Source organism: Rhineura floridana, chromosome 4, assembly GCF_030035675.1.
Source record: "Rhineura floridana isolate rRhiFlo1 chromosome 4, rRhiFlo1.hap2, whole genome shotgun sequence".
Classification (NCBI taxonomy): domain Eukaryota; kingdom Metazoa; phylum Chordata; class Lepidosauria; order Squamata; family Rhineuridae; genus Rhineura; species Rhineura floridana.
In genome coordinates, this window is record NC_084483.1 from 163,536,912 (window position 1) to 163,555,886 (window position 18,975).

The 18,975-nt window shown below is 42.0% G+C and overlaps 1 protein-coding gene across 1 annotated transcript in view; it reads left to right on the forward strand.

The window, feature by feature from the left end:
• ITPKB (inositol-trisphosphate 3-kinase B) overlaps positions 1-18,975 on the forward strand; it is a 139,541-nt gene that overhangs the window by 99,807 nt on the left and 20,759 nt on the right. Inside the window, exons 3-4 of the mRNA XM_061625022.1 lie at positions 14,961-15,060; positions 16,006-16,219. Coding sequence (XP_061481006.1) covers positions 14,961-15,060; positions 16,006-16,219 — 314 coding nt within the window. The remainder of the gene's footprint in view (positions 1-14,960; positions 15,061-16,005; positions 16,220-18,975) is intronic.

Below are 18,975 nucleotides of genomic sequence, written 5' to 3' on the forward strand. Positions count from 1 at the left end.
AAGATATAAGCCTGTAAAATGGAATGTTTTAATAAAGTTGGATAAACCATTAGCTGCAGAAAAGTTCTTTGATGCATAACTTCTAAAATATAGATTCTTCTTTGTTAATAACATAGTACTCACTAATAGTAATTTGAAAACTTAATCATTTGAAATAAACGTCCACATAATTTGAAAGGTAATGTCCCAGTTGCCATGAATTATCTCAAAGTAACCCACAAACTATACTTTGGAGGAGGTAGAATTTGTAGACTTCTGACTCTTCAAGTAGACTAGGGGTGAGGGATCTCCAGATGCTGCTGGACTACAACTCTCTTTATCCCTGACCATTGACCATGCTAGCTGGAGCTGATGGGAGCTGGGAGTACAATAACATCTGGAGGGCACCAGACAAATTAAAGATGCTTGTTAGAGCAAGACATTAGCCCCCTTTCGTACAACGATTCTGTATACATGAGATGCAGGGGCAGAGTGCAGTCGTACCTCCGTGCTTTCTGTTGAATCTTTAAATACAAATATAGCTGGCATGCTTATTGCAGACTTTTTGTGTAAAAGGGGCTCTTATTTTTCTTATTTAATATCTGGAATGCTCTCAACTCTTCATATCAGGTTTCCCATAAAATAAGCTGATCTGCAATAGGAAGTGCATGGTAATATGCCACTTCAGACAAGTTGTAAGTTTAAATGTCCCTCTCTTTGCCCCATCCCCTAGTGAAAAACTCTGTGTGCAGAAAACCTATACAGCAAGACAAGGGCTAGAACTGGCCTCTGTGATGTGTTAAACATTTTTTGTACTTTTCCGCCTTATGTACTTATGGTTCTACATGTACTGAATTATACCATTGATTCATAGCCCAGTGGTGTCTACTTTAAGATGTAGCAACTCTTGGGCAGAGACTTTTCCAGGCTCTACTACCTGCAGTCCTTTGACTGGAAATAGTAGGGAGTTAATAGGATTTTTTAAATTGCTTTTTAAAAATGTGTTTTTAATTTTTTATATTTGTTTTTAATATTTTTAATTGTTGTAAACCGCCCAGAGAGCTTCGGCTATGGGGTCATATACAAATGCAATAAATAAATAAATAAATAAATAAACTTGGGACCTGCATGCAAGACAGATGATCTTTTACTGAATATGGCCCCTTCTTTCCCTGCCTGAGTCAGTCTCGGGTAGTGGTTCCCAACCTTTATGAGTACAGGACCCCTTTTATAAGCTCAAACATTTTTGTGACCCCCTCCAGGAAGGAAGGGGGAAAGCAGCCTTTCCTTGCAGCTTTACTTCTTTTTGCTCCACAAAAAGCCAGCTCCTCTTGTTCTGAGTAAAGGTGTCCTCAGTAGTGGCAGTGCAAGGAGATGGGAGTCGGTGATAATAATTCCCTCATCTTCCTGGTATCTCCACCCTCAGCCTCCTTTGGCACCTGCCCTTGGTGCAGACGCCTGCCCTTGGTGCACCTGAAAGGCACTCTGGCGCTTCAACAAAAGTCCTCCCCTCTCATTTGGAGCAAGGGGTGAAGTGTCATCTGCAATGGCAGTGGGAAGCAGACAGTGTCCAGGGAGTGAAGCCTTTTTTTAAAAAATTAATAAATAATTCATTTCTTTACTGTACATGGCCCCCTCTGGATTTCTTCGCGCTCCTCCTGTGGGTCATGGCCCCCAGGTTGGAAACCACTGGTCTAGGGGACCAGTTCCATCTTGCCTGATCACTGCAGAGACAGCACATGACAGAATCCTGATCTGTAGTAGACACCTGGAGTGAACTGGATACTATGATTTGTATGAGGTCATGGGGTCTGAACTGGCGGTGACCGACCAGGAGAGAGACCTCGGGGTTGTAGTGGACAGCACGATGAAAATGTCGACCCAGTGTGCGGCAGCTGTGAAAAAGGCAAATTCCATGCTAGCAATAATTAGGAAAGGTATTGAAAATAAAACAGCCGATATCATAATGCCGTTGTATAAATCTATGGTGCGGCCGCATTTGGAATACTGTGTACAGTTCTGGTCGCCTCATCTCAAAAAGGATATTATAGAGTTGGAAAAGGTTCAGAAGAGGGCAACCAGAATGATCAAGGGGATGGAGCGACTCCCTTACGAGGAAAGGTTGCAGCATTTGGGGCTTTTTAGTTTAGAGAAAAGGCGGGTCAGAGGAGACATGATAGAAGTGTATAAAATTATGCATGGCATTGAGAAAGTGGATAGAGAAAAGTTCTTCTCCCTCTCTCCTAATACTAGAACTCGTGGACATTCAAAGAAGCTGAATGTTGGAAGATTCAGGACAGACAAAAGGAAGTACTTCTTTACTCAGTGCATAGAATTTGCTCCCACAAGATGCAGTAATGGCCACCAGCTTGGATGGCTTTAAAAGAAGATTAGACAAATTCATGGAGGACAGGGCTATCAATGGCTACTAGCCATGATGGCTGTGCTGTGCCACCCTAGTCAGAGGCAGCATGCTTCTGAAAACCAGTTGCCGGAAGCCTCAGGAGGGGAGAGTGTTCTTGCACTCGGGTCCTGCTTGCGGGCTTCCCCCAGGCACCTGGTTGGCCACTGTGAGAACAGGATGCTGGACTAGATGGGCCACTGGCCTGATCCAGCAGGCTCTTCTTATGTTCTTATGTTCTTATTGGATTGGAAGGACTTTGTATATTCTTAGAGACACTGTTTGTCAATATTTATGATAACTAGTTAGACTTATTTGACCAAACCAGTATGCAGGGTTGCATTCGGAAACATAAGGGGCGGGGAGAAAAAGACAGAAGCTAATTACATTTATCCAGTCACTCTACAATTAATTCCACAATATTAGAAGATACAGTTATTTGATTTAGAATAAGGATTTTATTTCAGGCAATTATATAAAGAGTTCCTGTCCAATTTCAGGGCTACCAATCTTCAGTCCAAAGAATTTTTCATTTGTACCTCAGCTAATTGGAGACTATGCCCATATGGCTTTTCTAAGCATGATAGATTTTTAGTTTTGAAAATATAAATGTGATACTCCCTTATTCTGTTTTGCATATGTGAAAATCTGTCAAATTTTGTTATATTTATTACAAGCCCATTGGTAGGTTTCAAGTTAATCTGGGGAAAGGACTTTGGAAATGAAATACCAACAGAGCAATGGAACTACAGTTGGCAGAAGAAACCCTTCAAATCAATCTCTGTGCTTATTAGAAAAAAATAATTATAAAGACCATATAGAGAAGTTACAACATTTGGTATGACTTTATTGAAAACAAAAAAAGAGAGACTCCAGATGACAATCTCCACCATCATATGCCTGTCTATGGTGGAAAAAATGCTGTATTTATATTATTATGAAGTTATGAGGCTGTTTCTTTTTGAAACCTAGAAAACTGAGTTTGGAACACCTGTAAGGAAAAACAGAAAATGTAAATCATCACTCTTTTTCTGTACTTTTTTGTTGCTATATAATGGGTAATATCCAATGTTAGTCATACTCAGAATAGACCCACTGAAATAAGTGGATCTGTTGTGAATATAATTTAGTCAGCCTGTATTTCTCTAATTTGGATTTTAAAACACTCTTCTCTGTTATCTCAGACTTCTCCAGACAATACAGTATAATACAGGCTTACAAAGAAATGGTAAGAGTTATTATTGTGCTTCAGAACACACACACTCATACAGGCGCACTCCACACTCCCCCAAAAACACTTCTGTTGGAATGGAACAGATTCAATTGGAGAATATCACCTTGATTTGGAATGCACCCCTTCTTGTTTCTAAAGACAAATTGCAAAACCGAACATCTCCCACCTCTTGTGTGACAAATACAACCCTCCAGGTTGAGAGACTGTCTGGTCCAAGATCACCCAATGGGCTTCATGGCTGGGTGGGAATTTGAACCTGGATCTTAGTCCAACACTGTAACCTACTAGTGTTGGGAGACAGGACTGTACATCTTCAGACTGGGGGGGGGATACCAATTTGATTGGATCTTGATTGAAAGAAAGCAACACCTCCCTGTCTGCAGGGAGCTTTTAATGGAAAGGGATATTTGGAAATATGATTTTGCTACACACCATTTTTTCAATTAACAGGCTAAAATTACAATTAGCATGGGGGGATCACAAAAAATTTTGAGCTTACAAAGGGGTTCCCGTTCTCATAAAGGTTGGGAAACACTGCTCTAGATCATTTGTGAACAAGTTAAAAAGCACAGGCCTATATACCGCTCCTTGGGGACTCCACTTTCTCCAGCCCTCCATTGGGAGAACTGTCCATTTATTCCTACTCTCTGCTTCCTGCTACATAACCAATTCCTGATCCACAATAGGACCTCTCCTCTTATTCCATGACTGCTAAGCTTACTCAGGAGTCTTTGGTAAAGCACCTTGTCAAAAGCTTTTTGAAAGACTAAGTACATTATGCCTACCTTGTCACCTCTATCTACATTCTGTTTGACACTCTCAAAGAATTCTAATAGGTTAGTTCTCTTTCCTATTCTCTTTCTCTTGCAGAAGCCATGCTGGCTCAGCCTCAGCAAGGCTTGTTCTTCTATATGCTATATTGTTAATTTGTCTTTACTGTTTGTGCCCCTCCGGATTACTTTGTGGCCCCCCTGGGGATCATGGCCCCCACGTTGGGAATCACTGATCTAGAGTTAGGGGTGAGCAGTGAGGTGGTCAGGTTTGCTGATGATACTAAATTGTTCAGAGTTGTTAAAACAAAAAAGAGATTGTGACGAGCTCCGAAATAACCTCTTCAAACTGAGTGAATGGGCAATAAAATAGCAAATGAAATTCAATGTAAACAAGTGTAAAATTATGCATATTGGTGCAAAAAAACTTAATTTCACATATACACTCATGGAGTCTGAACTGGAGGAGACTGACCAGGAACGAGACCTTGGGATCGTGGTGGATAGCTTGATGAAGATGTCGACCCAGAGTGTGGCAGCTGTGAAAAAGGCAAGTTCCATGCTAGGGATCATTAGGAAAGGTATTGAAAATAAAACTGCTGGTATGCGGTTGTATAAATCTATGGTATGGCTACATTTGGAATACTGTGTACAGGTCTGGTTGCCTCGCCTCAGAAAGGATATTGCAGAGTTTGAAAAGGTTCAGAAAAGGGCAACCAGAATGATTAAGGGGAAGGAGCCACTCCCCTAGAAAGAAAGGTTGAGACATTTCGGGCTTTTTAGAAAAAAGGCGAGTCAGAGGCGACATGATAGAAGTGTATAAAACAATGCATGGCATGGAAAAAGTTGATACAGAAATGTTTTTCTCCCTCTCTCATAACACTAGAACTCATGGACATTCAACGAAGCTGAATGTTGGAAGATTCAGGACAGACAAAAGAATGTACTTCTTCACACAGTGCATAATAAGCTCCCACAAGAGGCAGTGATGGCCGACAACTTAGATGGCTTTAAAGTCATGGAGGATAAGGATATCAGTGGCTACTAGCCATGATGGCTGCACTCTGCCACCATAGTCAGAGGCACTATGTTTCTGAAAACCAGTTGCCAGAAGCCAGAGGAAGGGAGAATGCTGTTGCACTCAGGTCCTGCTTGCGTGCTTCCCGTGGTCATATGTTGGCCACTGTTGGCCAGGACGCTGGACTAGATGGACCACTGGCCTGATCCAGCAGGCTCTTTTTATGTTCTTAACCATCTGTAAAATATGTCCAGCGCTAAGGGAATAGTTACAGTTCTTTTGGCAAAATCCCCAGCACTCATAGAGATGGATGGATCACCCTATTTCTGTTTAATGTCAATTTGGCATGCATTAAATTATAGGTCTGTTCTGGTTTTTAAAAACCACATGAAAAAGTTTCATTTAAGTTGAACATATTTTTGCATTCATTCTTCCCTAAAATTCACATTTTTGTATTCATTTTTCACACCCACAAATTCATTGCAAAAGATAGCCATGTTCCCATCCGCATATAAGTCTGGGACTGGTAAATTAGGTTGGGTCATAAATATGAACCAAATATATTTATTTCCATTCCTAGACACTCATCAGCTGTCCATTCACAGTATTCAAGTCTACCAGACTCATAGTGCTTATCTTGCACAATACATACATGCATCTGACGAAGTAGATTCTAGTCTATAATGCTATAATGATTTTTTATAGTCCTTCCAGATGGGGGACTTAATACCACAAATTGATCATTCAGATATCACAAATGGGTTGTTGGCAACATTTTTTTAACATCAATTTTCTTTAGGAAAGGGCAAAACTAGATTAAATGGTGGGATGTGGACTGGGATCTTGATATACCAATGGTGCATGAACACTGGGAGAAACCTGCATGCATTATCTGGAAGCATTCCTAGCCTTGAAGGTGCTACGAGATTCTTTGTTGTGTTTATCTCAAGAGGTTAACATGGCTACCTCTCTGCAAGTATGCATACTGAGACTTTAAATGGAAAGAGCATTTGTATTTCCCAGTTTCCCAGAGGCACTCAACTTTTGTGTTAAGGTGAACTGAATTAGGAATTTACAGAAGAAGGAACAATCTCATTTGGGCTGAGCAAGACCAAGAATATTTCTGCAGAAACCAAACTGAAGTAAAACTTTGTAATAGAGTTTGAACAACTTTCCAAAATCCTTCATATGTTTTCATTGATTAGAAATAAGGCTGCCAGCCAACCAAGAAAAAGACTGACCTGGACTGCTCTTGTGCCTTTGTAGTTCCCAAAAATCAGCAGGCAGAGTTTTTTCCAGCATGGAGATAACTCTTGTCACCTACTAATACCTGCAGAGCAAGCTGCTCTTGTAAGAGCAGGGCCAGATGAGAAAGCCAGCAAGCTAGTTAGGACACCTTTCCCTCTTGTGATGTGGTAAAGCTTCCTTATTTGTGCAGCTTTAACATTGGTTTTCTTCATTTAAAAAATCCAATTTAGGCTTTGTGGCTTGGTGCTTTTCCTTGTTTTCACCAGTTAAAAGTAGTTTGGGAGGTGGGGGGTAAGGGAAATGGCAGCATAGGACATCATTATGCTTGCTTTTCCTATGTCTCAAAGACATGTGTGAGGTTGGAGTAAGGTGTTAAAATTCCACCTCACTTTTCCCTTCCCTCTTGAGCCTTGTTTTTACAATGTGTCAGGAGGTAAGCTTGAAGTGTTGTCCTTGCCCTGTCATAGCAGTTCAGACAGCTGTGGACTCCTCCTGTTGTACTGATTGAAAGATTATGGATTGCCCCATAGGACTGTCAAAATCATCATGGTTGTCTATCATTTACCACAAGTGTGAGGAACCTTTGGCCCTCCAGAAGTTGCTGAAGTACATCTTCCATCAGCCCAGCAAGCATGAAGAGGATTGAAGCCTCTGTCAGGGCTACTCTGTGTGTGCCAGAACCAGAGCACTCCTAAGGACTGAAGCCATACTTAAAGCTGTTGTTCCAGCAGTGAGCTGATTAGTCAGATGTTTCTACCTGCCGAGGCTCGTAAATGGGTAGAGGAGTCTGCTGTTCCATGGCCTTGGCCAATAAACCAAACTGTCCATCCTTATCGCTTGGTGTGGGAAGGAAGGTGTTTTGATTTTTTCATTAAAAATAAAGGAAACTATCGTTGCAGGACCCATAACTCATTCCTAAAAAGCTTTCCCATCCCCAATTAATAAGCATGGAATGGTCTTGCCTCCCACCCACCTCCCGCCCACAGTTGCTTTGGCTGCCAGCACTGCGTAGCCTCAAAAATAGGTTGACTCATTTCTAGGCAAACATTCTCTCTCTTTCTTTAGGACTCTCTTGGATGCTCTTAGATCTGTTAGCTTTACACGATAGGGCAAAATGTTTGTACAGCAAATTGCTGATTCTAACCTTAGAGGTGCTTCATATATTCTGGCCAACAGATTTTTTTCATAGTTTATGACATTACTAACTCTCCTTAAATTCTTCTGGAAATACAAGGAGAAATGAGGTGTTACCTTTTTTATCAAGCAGGCAAGATATTTCTTTAATAGGGCTTGCAAAGGAAAGAGTACTCTCACATAAGAACTGAAACTGAACAAAATATTCCAAATTTGGCTAAATTTTAATTTTTTCTCAGTCAGGAGAGACCAGCTGGGAATAAAACAAGTGAAGAGTTCTTATTATGATCTGACAGATGTAGCTGTTGAGGATGATGGACTGATATGGAGCTTTTTCCTGAGAAAAGCAATGATAAACTAGACCTCTAAAGCCTCTCCAGCAGTGATTGACTATAAGCACTCAGGCAAGAGATCCCCAAAAGCGGTGAATTCCCATCCACATGTTCCCTAGTGTATGAATCTTGCCTCTCTGTAATAGGGAACTGATTTCTTGTGGCTTTCCAGCATTATTGAAGATGGCATGAGAAGATGAGCCACTGTATGAGGAGATTCCAGGATCACAAGGGTGGCTTCTCATTAACTCCTTGGAGCTACTCCGGGAACAAAACTAGCTAATTTGGGATTGCCAAATCCAAGCAAACATTCAGAAGGGAATAACTTCATAAGCAGACGTTTGTGGATGAGGAACACATAGGGATAGCTAACCCCTCTTTTTTGAGTGTCCTTTTATGGTGATGTGAATTCTGCAGGTAGTGTCAGTGGCCACATATCTGTATGCTGGAGGACTGTATGAAAGACAGTTCTATGAGCCCCTCCAGACATCATTTTTATTATGCATTCATGATTATTGGTGTTCGTGATGGTATTGGGGCAGCTATACGTGATCCAACAGCTGGTAGAGCACAGCGGGGAGGAGAGCCTGGCTGGGAGTCCAGAGTCTGTGAGTTCAAATCCCTGCTCGTGTCTCCTGGGTGTCAAGGGCCAGCTAAAAGATCACCCCCACAGTGAGTGGCTCAGGGGTTATGTGTCCTGCCACCTGTGCAGCCGTGGGCAAGCTGCATAGTCTCAAGGAGCCCAGTTGCCTCCCAGCTGGCAGTTGCGGACAAGGAAGGGGCTAGCTTGTGCAGCTGTGGCAAGCTGAGCAGGCCCTAGCCAGCTGGGGAGGACTAGCCTCAGAGGGAGGCAATGGTAACCCCCCATCTGAATACCGCTTACTATGAAAACCTTATTCATAGAGTAGCCATAAGTCAGGATCGACTTGAAGGCAGTCCATTTTTCCATAAGTGATCCAGCTTTCAATATTCGCTCCTGCAAAAGTCTTGGAGCGGACATACTGCTTCATTTCCAATCAGTGCATGTCTTGTAGTTTGCTGCTGAAATTCTGTCACTTTTTGTACCATAAATGTTATGTGTCCCACTCCAGACAGGAATAATGTGGTAAAATTGGGTCAGCATTGCAGAATGACTAATAAAGCAGAATTACCTATGGAGGTGGTGGGCTCTCCAGCACTGGAGGCCTTCAAGAGGCAGCTGGACAGCCACCTGTCTGGTATGCTTTAATTTGGATTCCTGCATTGAGAAGGGGGTTGGACTCGATGGCCTTATAAGCCCTCCCAATTCTATGATTCTATGTGTGGACAGTCCACTATAAATCTACCACTAGTGCACTATTATTGTTAATAATATGTTGCAGAATACATACACGCACACAAAACACCAGTGTGGAGCAGCCCTTAAAAAATCAGACATAAGAAAAGAAAAACCAACACAATTGTAGGATATCATCGATAAGAAGCCAAAGAGTTAAACAAAACTAACACCCTCTTCCTACTAGAGAACTGTATTAACAACATTTCATATAATTGAAACTTGATCATACAAATATGATCAGGCTACTTCCATATCAGTCTGAGTGTTGAGGAAGCAAAAAATTCCTTCTACCATTGTTCATAAGATCCCCAGATTAAAAACCCCTAAGTTCAAAATTCATCAGGATTTGATGTTTTCTACTAAATAAACTTGATACCTGCTTATTGAATTTGTCACTGTTTGCTAATGTGGCTTTAACCCTTGGGCTCATCGCAATCTTATAAAAGTTGACCTTTCTTGTGTGTAGGCCACTGCCTTAAAAATCCTTTGCTATGGCAGCAGCGTATGCTGAAATGTTAACATTTAAGGACTCACTATCAGTGCATTGCCCAACTGTGTGCACACAACACCACTGTTCCCAGGGAACAGGTGCTGGTGTGCGTACTTCACACACAATTGGGCAATGCATAGATTTAAAAAAACCCTTAACTGTTACTCTTCCACATGTAGTGCTGCAAGGGGAAAAAGTTTTTCAGTGTCTGTTACACACATAGATAACTACCCCCTTCCTCGCTCTTAACACATCGCTTACAGAGTTTTCCAACATATCTAGCACTCAGATTCTTAACTCATCACTGGGACATTATTAACGTAGAATGGGAAGGGCTGGTTTTTCAAAGAGTCTGTTTACAACATTGCTTGGGAAGCTACCATGACGGTGTGTATACTATTCTTGAAGTAGCCTTGCTTCATTTCACTTTGCTTTGAAGTACCTCAAGGCTTTCTTTTGCTATATGATTGCTAACCATTAAGGAAACAAAATCTTGGCTCCAGAACAGTTACTGCTCTGGCGGTCACTTTTATCCTGGGACTGAGTGACTTATGTTTGTGTTTTTGTAGGAGGATTCCTCTTCTGGGCAAATGGAGACTTATTGATGTGAAGCCCAAATTCCCTTGGAGACTCTCCTTAAAAAAAAGAAAGAAAATTACATCAGTCACAGTAAAGAACTGCTTAAATAATAAAAAACAAACAAGGGGAATCCAACTGTGCAGTCTGCCAGCAAGGAACAAAAGAGCCAAAGTAGAGTGCTCCTGGCAGTCTTCTTGGAAACCCACATGTCGGTATAGGCAGATGCCTACAGAAACATTGACAGCAATTTGGCAAAGCTGCAACTTTGAATAAATGTGGACTTAGTAGAGGAAAAGGAGGCTGCTGACAAATCCTCATTTTGGTTCGGTAAACAATCCCATTGCTAGACGGATCCTCCTGGTCCTGCCACAGCTACTCCTAAATGTTTACTTAGCCAATTCAAGGGGTCCTATGTATACCAGATTATTTGCTCCTTAAGTCTAAATGGCTTAGATCCTCAGACAAGAAAGCTCACAGAAGGAACATTTCACATCCTCTCCTCTCCTCCCTCCTCTGCCCCCAAAAGCCCCTTCTGAATAATCTGGGATGGGGTGCAGATGGGGTGGAGTTGCCCAAAATTGGGCAGAGGTAAATCACATTTTGGGCAATTCTTCCCCCACCCCATCCCATCGTTCTGAGAACCCCCTGACCTTTTCCAGGAGCATAGGTGACTACAGGGGGAAAAGGCAACTGGAACCTTCCCTTCCATGAGCTTTGCTAAATTTACTTTACCTTAGGAGTTTTTTAAAAAACTTGGAATAACGGTGGGACTTACTTCCAAGTAAGTGTGCATAGGACTGAACTATATGTTTCTATCTTCTGTCTACGCATTCTCAGAAGGTAGACCCACTGATATCAGTGGGCCTTACACCCACATTTTAATATCAGCAGAAGAGGCTGGCTTGGTAGTTCCACTGCCCTCAGAAGCCCTGGGGTGATGGTGGCTCAGGAGAAGGCATTATCTGTGGCAGCCCCTAAGTTTTGGAACTCCCTCCCCACAGTGATGTGTCTGGTGACTTTGCTATAGAGTTTTTGGTGAATGCTCTTTACCTTGGCCTTTAACACCTGGCATGTGGGCTGTGTGCACACTAGTTCCCTATAGCAAAGCGTTTCCATTGGCCCACACCTGGAGGGGCAGTGGGTTGACCTGTCAATCAGTTGCAAAATCTGACTGAAGCTGAATTTTTAAAAAAATGCACTTGAGCTGATCCGACCAGATTATAAAGTAAAAAGGGGTGGAGTTTGCTAACGTCATGTGCTCCTGTTTTCAGAAAAGAGAGGTGGAGATGCGGCACAACAGTAAATGTGTCTCTACCCATATATTTTTAGGACCAGCTTATTTTTGTGAGGTTTGTGATTGTTGTGATTTCTTTTTAAGGATGTATTTTAAATGGCTGTAATCCGACCTGGGACCATTTCCAGTTATTCCATACTTGAAACCTTTAACACAACATCAATGTTTAAAAGAGTTTTTTTTTACGAGGGAGGGAAATCTACCATTTAGTCTTCATTTTGCTAAGATTAGAAAAGAGTCACGTGCAAGAAGCAAAAACTAATTTGATAAATGATCTTGGAGATTCACCTCTTATGGTTGCAAGGAACCATAGTAAACTACTTAAATTACTTTCCACCTTTGTTGATGTTAAGTCTGTCTAGGGTCTTTTTTTCTTTTTTAATATAAATTTTATCACAGATATAACAGAAAAAAAGAAACATCAGCTCAAACTAACAATAAAAATAATCCATCAATTCTAGTTTAAACATACATATTAGTATAAGCAGTCCATATGTCCAAATAGTTATCTAAACTAGACTGACTATTATAATATATACTTTCAAGCGTAGAAGGTGGCAGTAAGATCTTCAGACTGTTGAGTCATGGATGGTGGGTGTTCATCTTTCCAACACTGAAGTTCAAGTCTCTTTGCAACTATATGCAGGGGTGTAGCGACCGGGGGGGAGGGACGACAAATGAGGGCATTGCCCCTCCAATAATTCTGCCTGCCCAATGAAATTTTCATTCCGTCCCCAAATTTTAGCATTGCAGTAACTTAAAACTTCAGTTGAGCTTTTAGAAATACAATTTAGGGATCCAAAGAGAGGGGCAGGGCAAAGTTACCAAGGGAATGCGAACAAAGCAAATATAAGAGTTAAAAGTGTGAATGAAGTAAACACAAGTCTTGATGGATGGGGGATAGAGTTTGCAAACCTAAGGGTTTGTAATTGGAGGAAGGAAAGGTGGGAAGGATAGTCTTGTTATGCACTGCACAACATCTCCCTCTCCCCTGTAATGCTCAGCCAGCCTCTGTAGTGGCAAGTGTTATTAGTGCATCTGATGGGCGTGCCTAGGCTTTTGGGCCTAGAGGCTGTGCAGCAGCCTAGCCTAGTCCAGGGTAGAGCCGCAGTGCATCCTTAGCCAAGCCTGTGCCTTACTTGAAACGCTGCCAATCTTTGGATTTTAAAACTACTTCCTAAATATTATTCATGCAAATTCTAGGAGAATCTGCCAGTGCCACAAAGCTGATAGGCTGGAACCAGTAGCTTGATATTTACCTATTGCAGAATCTCCCAAAGTGACACCACGTAGTGTGCAAGCATTAGCTGGTACATAAATAGGCTTGTCAACTGCTGTTTTACAAAGCCTTCTCCTGTGCTTTTATCAGCAGTCTGGTGTGCAACAATTCAACAGGCACAGGTTCTTTATGCCATGGGGATGAAGTGATGGCAAAAGCTTCACTTGCTAAACTTCCATGCTGAGCTGCAGTTAAAGGCATGGAAGCAACTTTACATTGAAAGTTTGCTGGGTCTGTTTGAAGAGCAGGGAAACTACTGCCGTGGATAGGTATAGAAAATAGCTTTTTCACTCAAAATTCACCATATTGCACGTACAATTATTGTGGTCTTTCAGGCTGGTCCAGGCACTATCATGCACATGGGTTCTGGTTTACCTTTCTTCTGACTTTGTAGTAAGGAAGAAATAATCATGTTTTAGGCTGCAAATGTATGTTATGTTATGGTTTATTTCTATGACGCCTTTTGGCCAAAAAGCACAGTCTCACCCCTGCTGCAATGGAGCAACATAGGATCTCCCTGCAGACTAGGAAGTTGCAAAAACATTATGCAACAACAGAGACCCTAATTTTGCCTGAGATCTTAATTTCCATAGCTTGCTTAGCATATTAGCCATTCCAGTTTTTAAGTTCCTCCCATGTATTTAAGTTACTCTTTCCTTTGTTCACTCTTTCATTGTGGACTTCAAATAAGATTCCTGGCTGATCAGTTAAAATGGTGATTGTCTCATTTTGTGCAATTAGGCATTCTCATTCATTGTCTTCTGTTTGTATACTGTCTTCCTTGATGATTTGCACAGCTTTCTGGCTTTTAGATAAGAAATGCCTCCGCCTTAATTAGCTATGTGTTCCTTTTGAGAAATTTGTGGGAAACTGTTCCCCCCTCCCTCCCAAGGAAGAATGGATGCTTTTTCCAGTTTTTTGTATGTGTTTGGAAATTTAAGTTCCCACAAGTACATACCTATTAAATAAATAAATGAATCACTGAAGACCTGAAGTTGCTTTGGAAGGGAAGAAGGATTCAGTACCCTTTGAAGTCAAGGCAACTGTTGTAGGGTAGAATTTAACATATCTTTTCTCTCACTCTGCCCTCTGCTGCAAGGAATATTCCCCAACAGCAAAATTACGTACCTGGTTCAGCTATGGCCACAAGCTTGGTTTGGGGGCTGGGATGGCAGGCAATCTCAGCCCCTCCAATTTTTTCCCTACAGGGGTAGGGGAATTCTCTGACCATTGCAGACCCTCTCTTACCTGCATTCCCCCAATCTGGACTCCCATCACATCTATGCATAGGAGACCCAGTTAATTAAAAGTGATTTTTTCCCCAAAATGGCTGTTCTTTCGCATCATCTGGTCAATGTGACATTCACGGATTCAAAACTAATGACCAAAGCAGATGTCTTTCTCAGGAGAACAAAAATAGGTTTTTGGATCCAGGGACATAGGAACAAAGGTTGGTCACACAATTGCAGAGAATGTCTTATGGGTGTGTGTGCAGTAATTTAGTTCTCACCAAAAGAGGAAGAGGTGAACACTCTTGAGAATTTTCCTTCTTCTATGAGTAAGATTATGTCCTTTTTAAGCAAACTGTTTTTTCTCTCTCATCTGTGTAAATGCACACAAGCATGGGAAAGGTTTGTGTGTGTGTGTGTAAGGAATTTGTGCAAAGTTGACCATCTATATGCAGGTGGGGCATACAATAAATGATTGGCCAATCCTTGGATTATTTAACTGCTTCTAACTGCTTATTCAATGTTAGCCTTAGTGTCTGTCTCAGCTTGTTCTTCACCTGTGTTTCCCCTTTCATATTTAACCACTGTCTCTAGGTCAAATAGTACTTGGAATGCACTTTACATTAATCACTTCATTAATTTTCCCCCTTCCTAGAGCAAGTCATGGCGGAAGATCAAGAACATGGTGCACTGGTCCCCTTTTGTTATGTCCTTCAAGAAGAAGTACCCTTGGATCCAGCTAGCAGGGCATGCAGGTACAGAAGATTAAGTTGCACTCTGTAAATCTCAAAGGGAAACTTCCACCTAATGAAAGGAAAGTGTTTAGGAAGTCTCTTGGTGGATTTAAGATAATTAGCTACCTTAATGCAAATTGCCTCTGTAAGCAGAAATATAAGTGTTTGTGCTTTATCCTGCTGTGTCATCTCTACAGGGGTTGCTTGAGGCGAGTGCTAGAGTGATTGTGTACAAACCCTGGAAAACATTTGGTACTTGGAATAGATGGCCCAAGGATTAATGCTAATGGCTAAACCATACAACAAGGGCACATAATTGCTGCCAGCGAATGGTCTGAACTTCTTGTCAGAGCAAGTCTTGGCTCTTTCAAAACAGAACAGAGTTCAATTTATCTTGGGAAGGGATCCAATCTAGGCCAACTCTCTGCCTTTCATCAGGATAGCCTGTATATATATCCTTGTTAACCTCTTCAAGCAAGGAGATTCCACAGCCTTCCCAGTGCTTCTTTCAGTGCTGAATTAGTCTTAGAATTAAGAAATCCTCCTAGTGTTTAACCTAGAAACTAGGCTTCTCTCTCATTTCCATCTGCCTCATCCCAGGCTTTCCAGTTGCCTAGTCTGTCCGCCCTATGTTTAAGGTATAGTAAAGAGTGCCATTATGTATTAACACACCCTTGCATATCTGACCATCTTCTAGCATCCCATGTAAATAAACATGTGTATGCACGCACACACACACACACACACACGTGCACCCCTAATAATTGGAGGTGGTCACAAGGCTCTGGTTTAAAATAAACATGACTATGCAGTGCCTGCACATACTATCTGACACTTCTGCATCAAATGTCAAGGCATTTAAGCATTTGGTTAGAAGCAGGCAACAAGGCATTCCATAGCTATGTGAAGCTTTTCTGTACCCAGTGAAAAACTGGTGAGTGTATTTTTTTTTGTTCTGTCTCTCAGGTAGCTTCAAAGCTGCAGCGAATGGGAGAATATTGAAAAAGCACTGTGAGTCTGAACAGCGCTGCTTGGACCACTTGATGAATGATGTCCTTAAGCCTTATGTTCCCACCTACCATGGGGACATAGTGAAAGATGGAGAACGTTACAATCAGATGGAAGATCTACTGGCTGAATTTGACTCTCCCTGTGTTATGGACTGCAAGATGGGAGTCAGGTCAGTTTTCTCGTGTAGCAAAGGGCACAACCTTCCTCTTCCCCTGTAACATATAGTAAAATAAAAACACGACGATGTTGCAATGCTTAATGTCTCCCTGGTTCCTTGCAAAAGGCAGGCAAAATGCAGAGCATGGGGTCATCATGCCACACATTTATTTTACTAGATGTTACTTGGGAGCTGTGAACTGGTGGCAGCCACATCTCCATAATTATACAGCAGCATGGATTTTTCACATTCCGCAATGTTAAATTAAAAATACCCCCCAGTGCTATTCTGCTGCTTCCCATAAGCTCATTTCAAAACAAAATCTTACAAAACATATAGTCCTGAACTCAGAAATGCTTGCTTAACAACCCTCTATGTTTTTGTGGCGATACACAAAACACTCCGAGATAATCAAGAGTTCAAAGTTCAAGAGGAAAAAAAATGCAGACCCTTGTTGCACCTTTTTCTTTCAGTGGTCCCATAATTTGTTGAAATTAATTAAAAATCAGCCAAGTTCACAGAGTATCTGTAATCCTATTACTGACTTTACCCCGTACTGTGACCTTCATCTTCTGCAAATGCATGGCTGATTTTTAATTAATTTAAGAAATTTAATGTTGGAGTTGATAAGCGTGGGCATGCTTGGTAAGAACCAACTGTCGATGTTCTGAAAGCCAGACTCGCTACTGTTTGGCTTGGCTAATCAGGTGGCCACGGCCACACCAGACATTTGTTTCACTTTAGACAGCCATGGCTTCCTCCAAAGAATCATGGGAAGTGTAGTTTGTGAAGGGTGCTGAGAGTTTTTAGGAGACTCCTGTTCCCCTGACAGAGCTCCAACTGTCAGAGTGGTTTAACAGCCTCTCTGCTGGGGATTGTAGCTCTGTAAGGGGAATAGGGCGTCTCCTAGCAACTCTCAGCACACTTCACAAACTACGCTTCCCAGGATTCTCTGGAGGAAGGCATGACTGTCTAAAGTGAAATGAAGGTCTTGTGTGGATGTAGCCAGTGACAGCATGGGTTTAAATTTGGGTTGAAGACTACATGTGCCTGCTGTAGAATTAAAAGTTGGGGGAAACCCTGAAAAGCAATGATACTGCTCACAGTGTTTTCCTTTTGGAAGGAAAGGGGCTTTCCCTCTGCCCAGTGCCCATTAACACAATCTCCTCCCCTCCCCCTTTCTCCCTCTTCCTCCCCTTGTCTCCCCCTTGTCCCTCCTCCCCCCTCCCTGCCCTTCCCCCAGGTCAGTTTCACCTATCCTAAGCATGATTGTACAGGAGTAAATCCCACTGAACTCAAAAAGCCTGCAAATGATCAAACCTGCCCTCCCCTCCTCCTCCTTCCTATCCACACCCTCCCCCTTCCCTCTCCCTTCCTTCGCCCCTCCTGCCTCCTCCCCTTCCAATCCCCTTCCCCCTCCCCATCCGTTCCTCTTCCATTCTCTCCCCTCCCCCTTCTCTTCCTCCCCCATGGTCAGTTTTACCTATCCTAAGCATGATGCCATGGGGGTAAATCCCATTGAACTCAATAAGCATGCAAATGATCAGATCTGCCTTTCCCCTCTTCCTCTCTCCTCTCCTTCCCTTCTCCTCCTTCCCCTCTTCCTTCTTCTTCCTCCCCTACCAACTCCAGCCTTCCCTCCCTCCTCTGTGGTCAGTTTCACCTATCCTAAGCATGATTGCAGGGGAGTAAATACCATTGAACTCAATAAGCATGCAAATGATAAATCCATTCTCAGCGAACTTGCACAGGATCCCATTTCTTACCTCCCAGATTAAAAAGCAGAGAAATTACCAAACGTTACCAAATTCTTCCAAGCTACACAGGAATCAGATTGGACTGTGAAGAACAAGCCAAATTGTGTTTGCATTTCTCCAAATTTGTACAGCAGTACAATATCTCAAGAGAGGAGGTCAGGTCTCCTACTCCCCTGGTGCATTCACTATAAATGTATTCACTAAAATGTTCTTGTGACAAATTGCAGAAAGGGGTCTTCTGATTAATGGGGTTTTAAAAATTCAATTTAAATGTTAAAATGAAACTCTTCGTGTTACCTGTTTGAAAAAGGTCTACAGAAGCCACATATTTTGACAAGTATTACTGAAGTGGCATTCTAGCTAAGAGCTGCCCTCTTCCCCACCCCCTTTTCAGGATAAAGAAATTCTCTGTCCTATGTCATCATGAGTTTACTCTTTGCAAGGAAAAATGCTGTTTGCTCAGTTTGGCTTGGAATCTGCTTGCGCTGAGGGAAAGCAAAGTTCAAATTAACTGCATGAACAAATGGAAAAACATTCTAAGCTGAGTTAACCAGTACTTTTTCCCAAAAAAGTACATCCTTGTCAGGGAGATAATGGAAGATTATTGCCTTGCAGTTTATTTGACCTAGAAGCAACCTGTAGGTCTACTATACAAGAGGGTATTAGCATAGCACTTGGAAATTAGTGCACTCGTATAGAATCTTGAATTGTTTTTGAGAACCTTGGCCAGCCAATTCAAACTAAAGTCCAAATACTTCATTTAATGGTACAAAGAATACATATTCATTATCAAAGACAACAAAGAGCCTAACAAATTGATTATAACAGAAAGTGGGTGGAGTCAGAGGAAAAAATGGGCAGAGCAATGAATGTTGACTTTTACCTTTCTACAGTAGGCTACGCTCCAGTCACACAACGCACGCATATCCAGGCAAGTAAGAGGTATAAAGGCCCTCCGTGGCGCAGAGTGGTAAGCGGCGGTAACGCAGCCGAAGCTCTGCTCACGGCCGG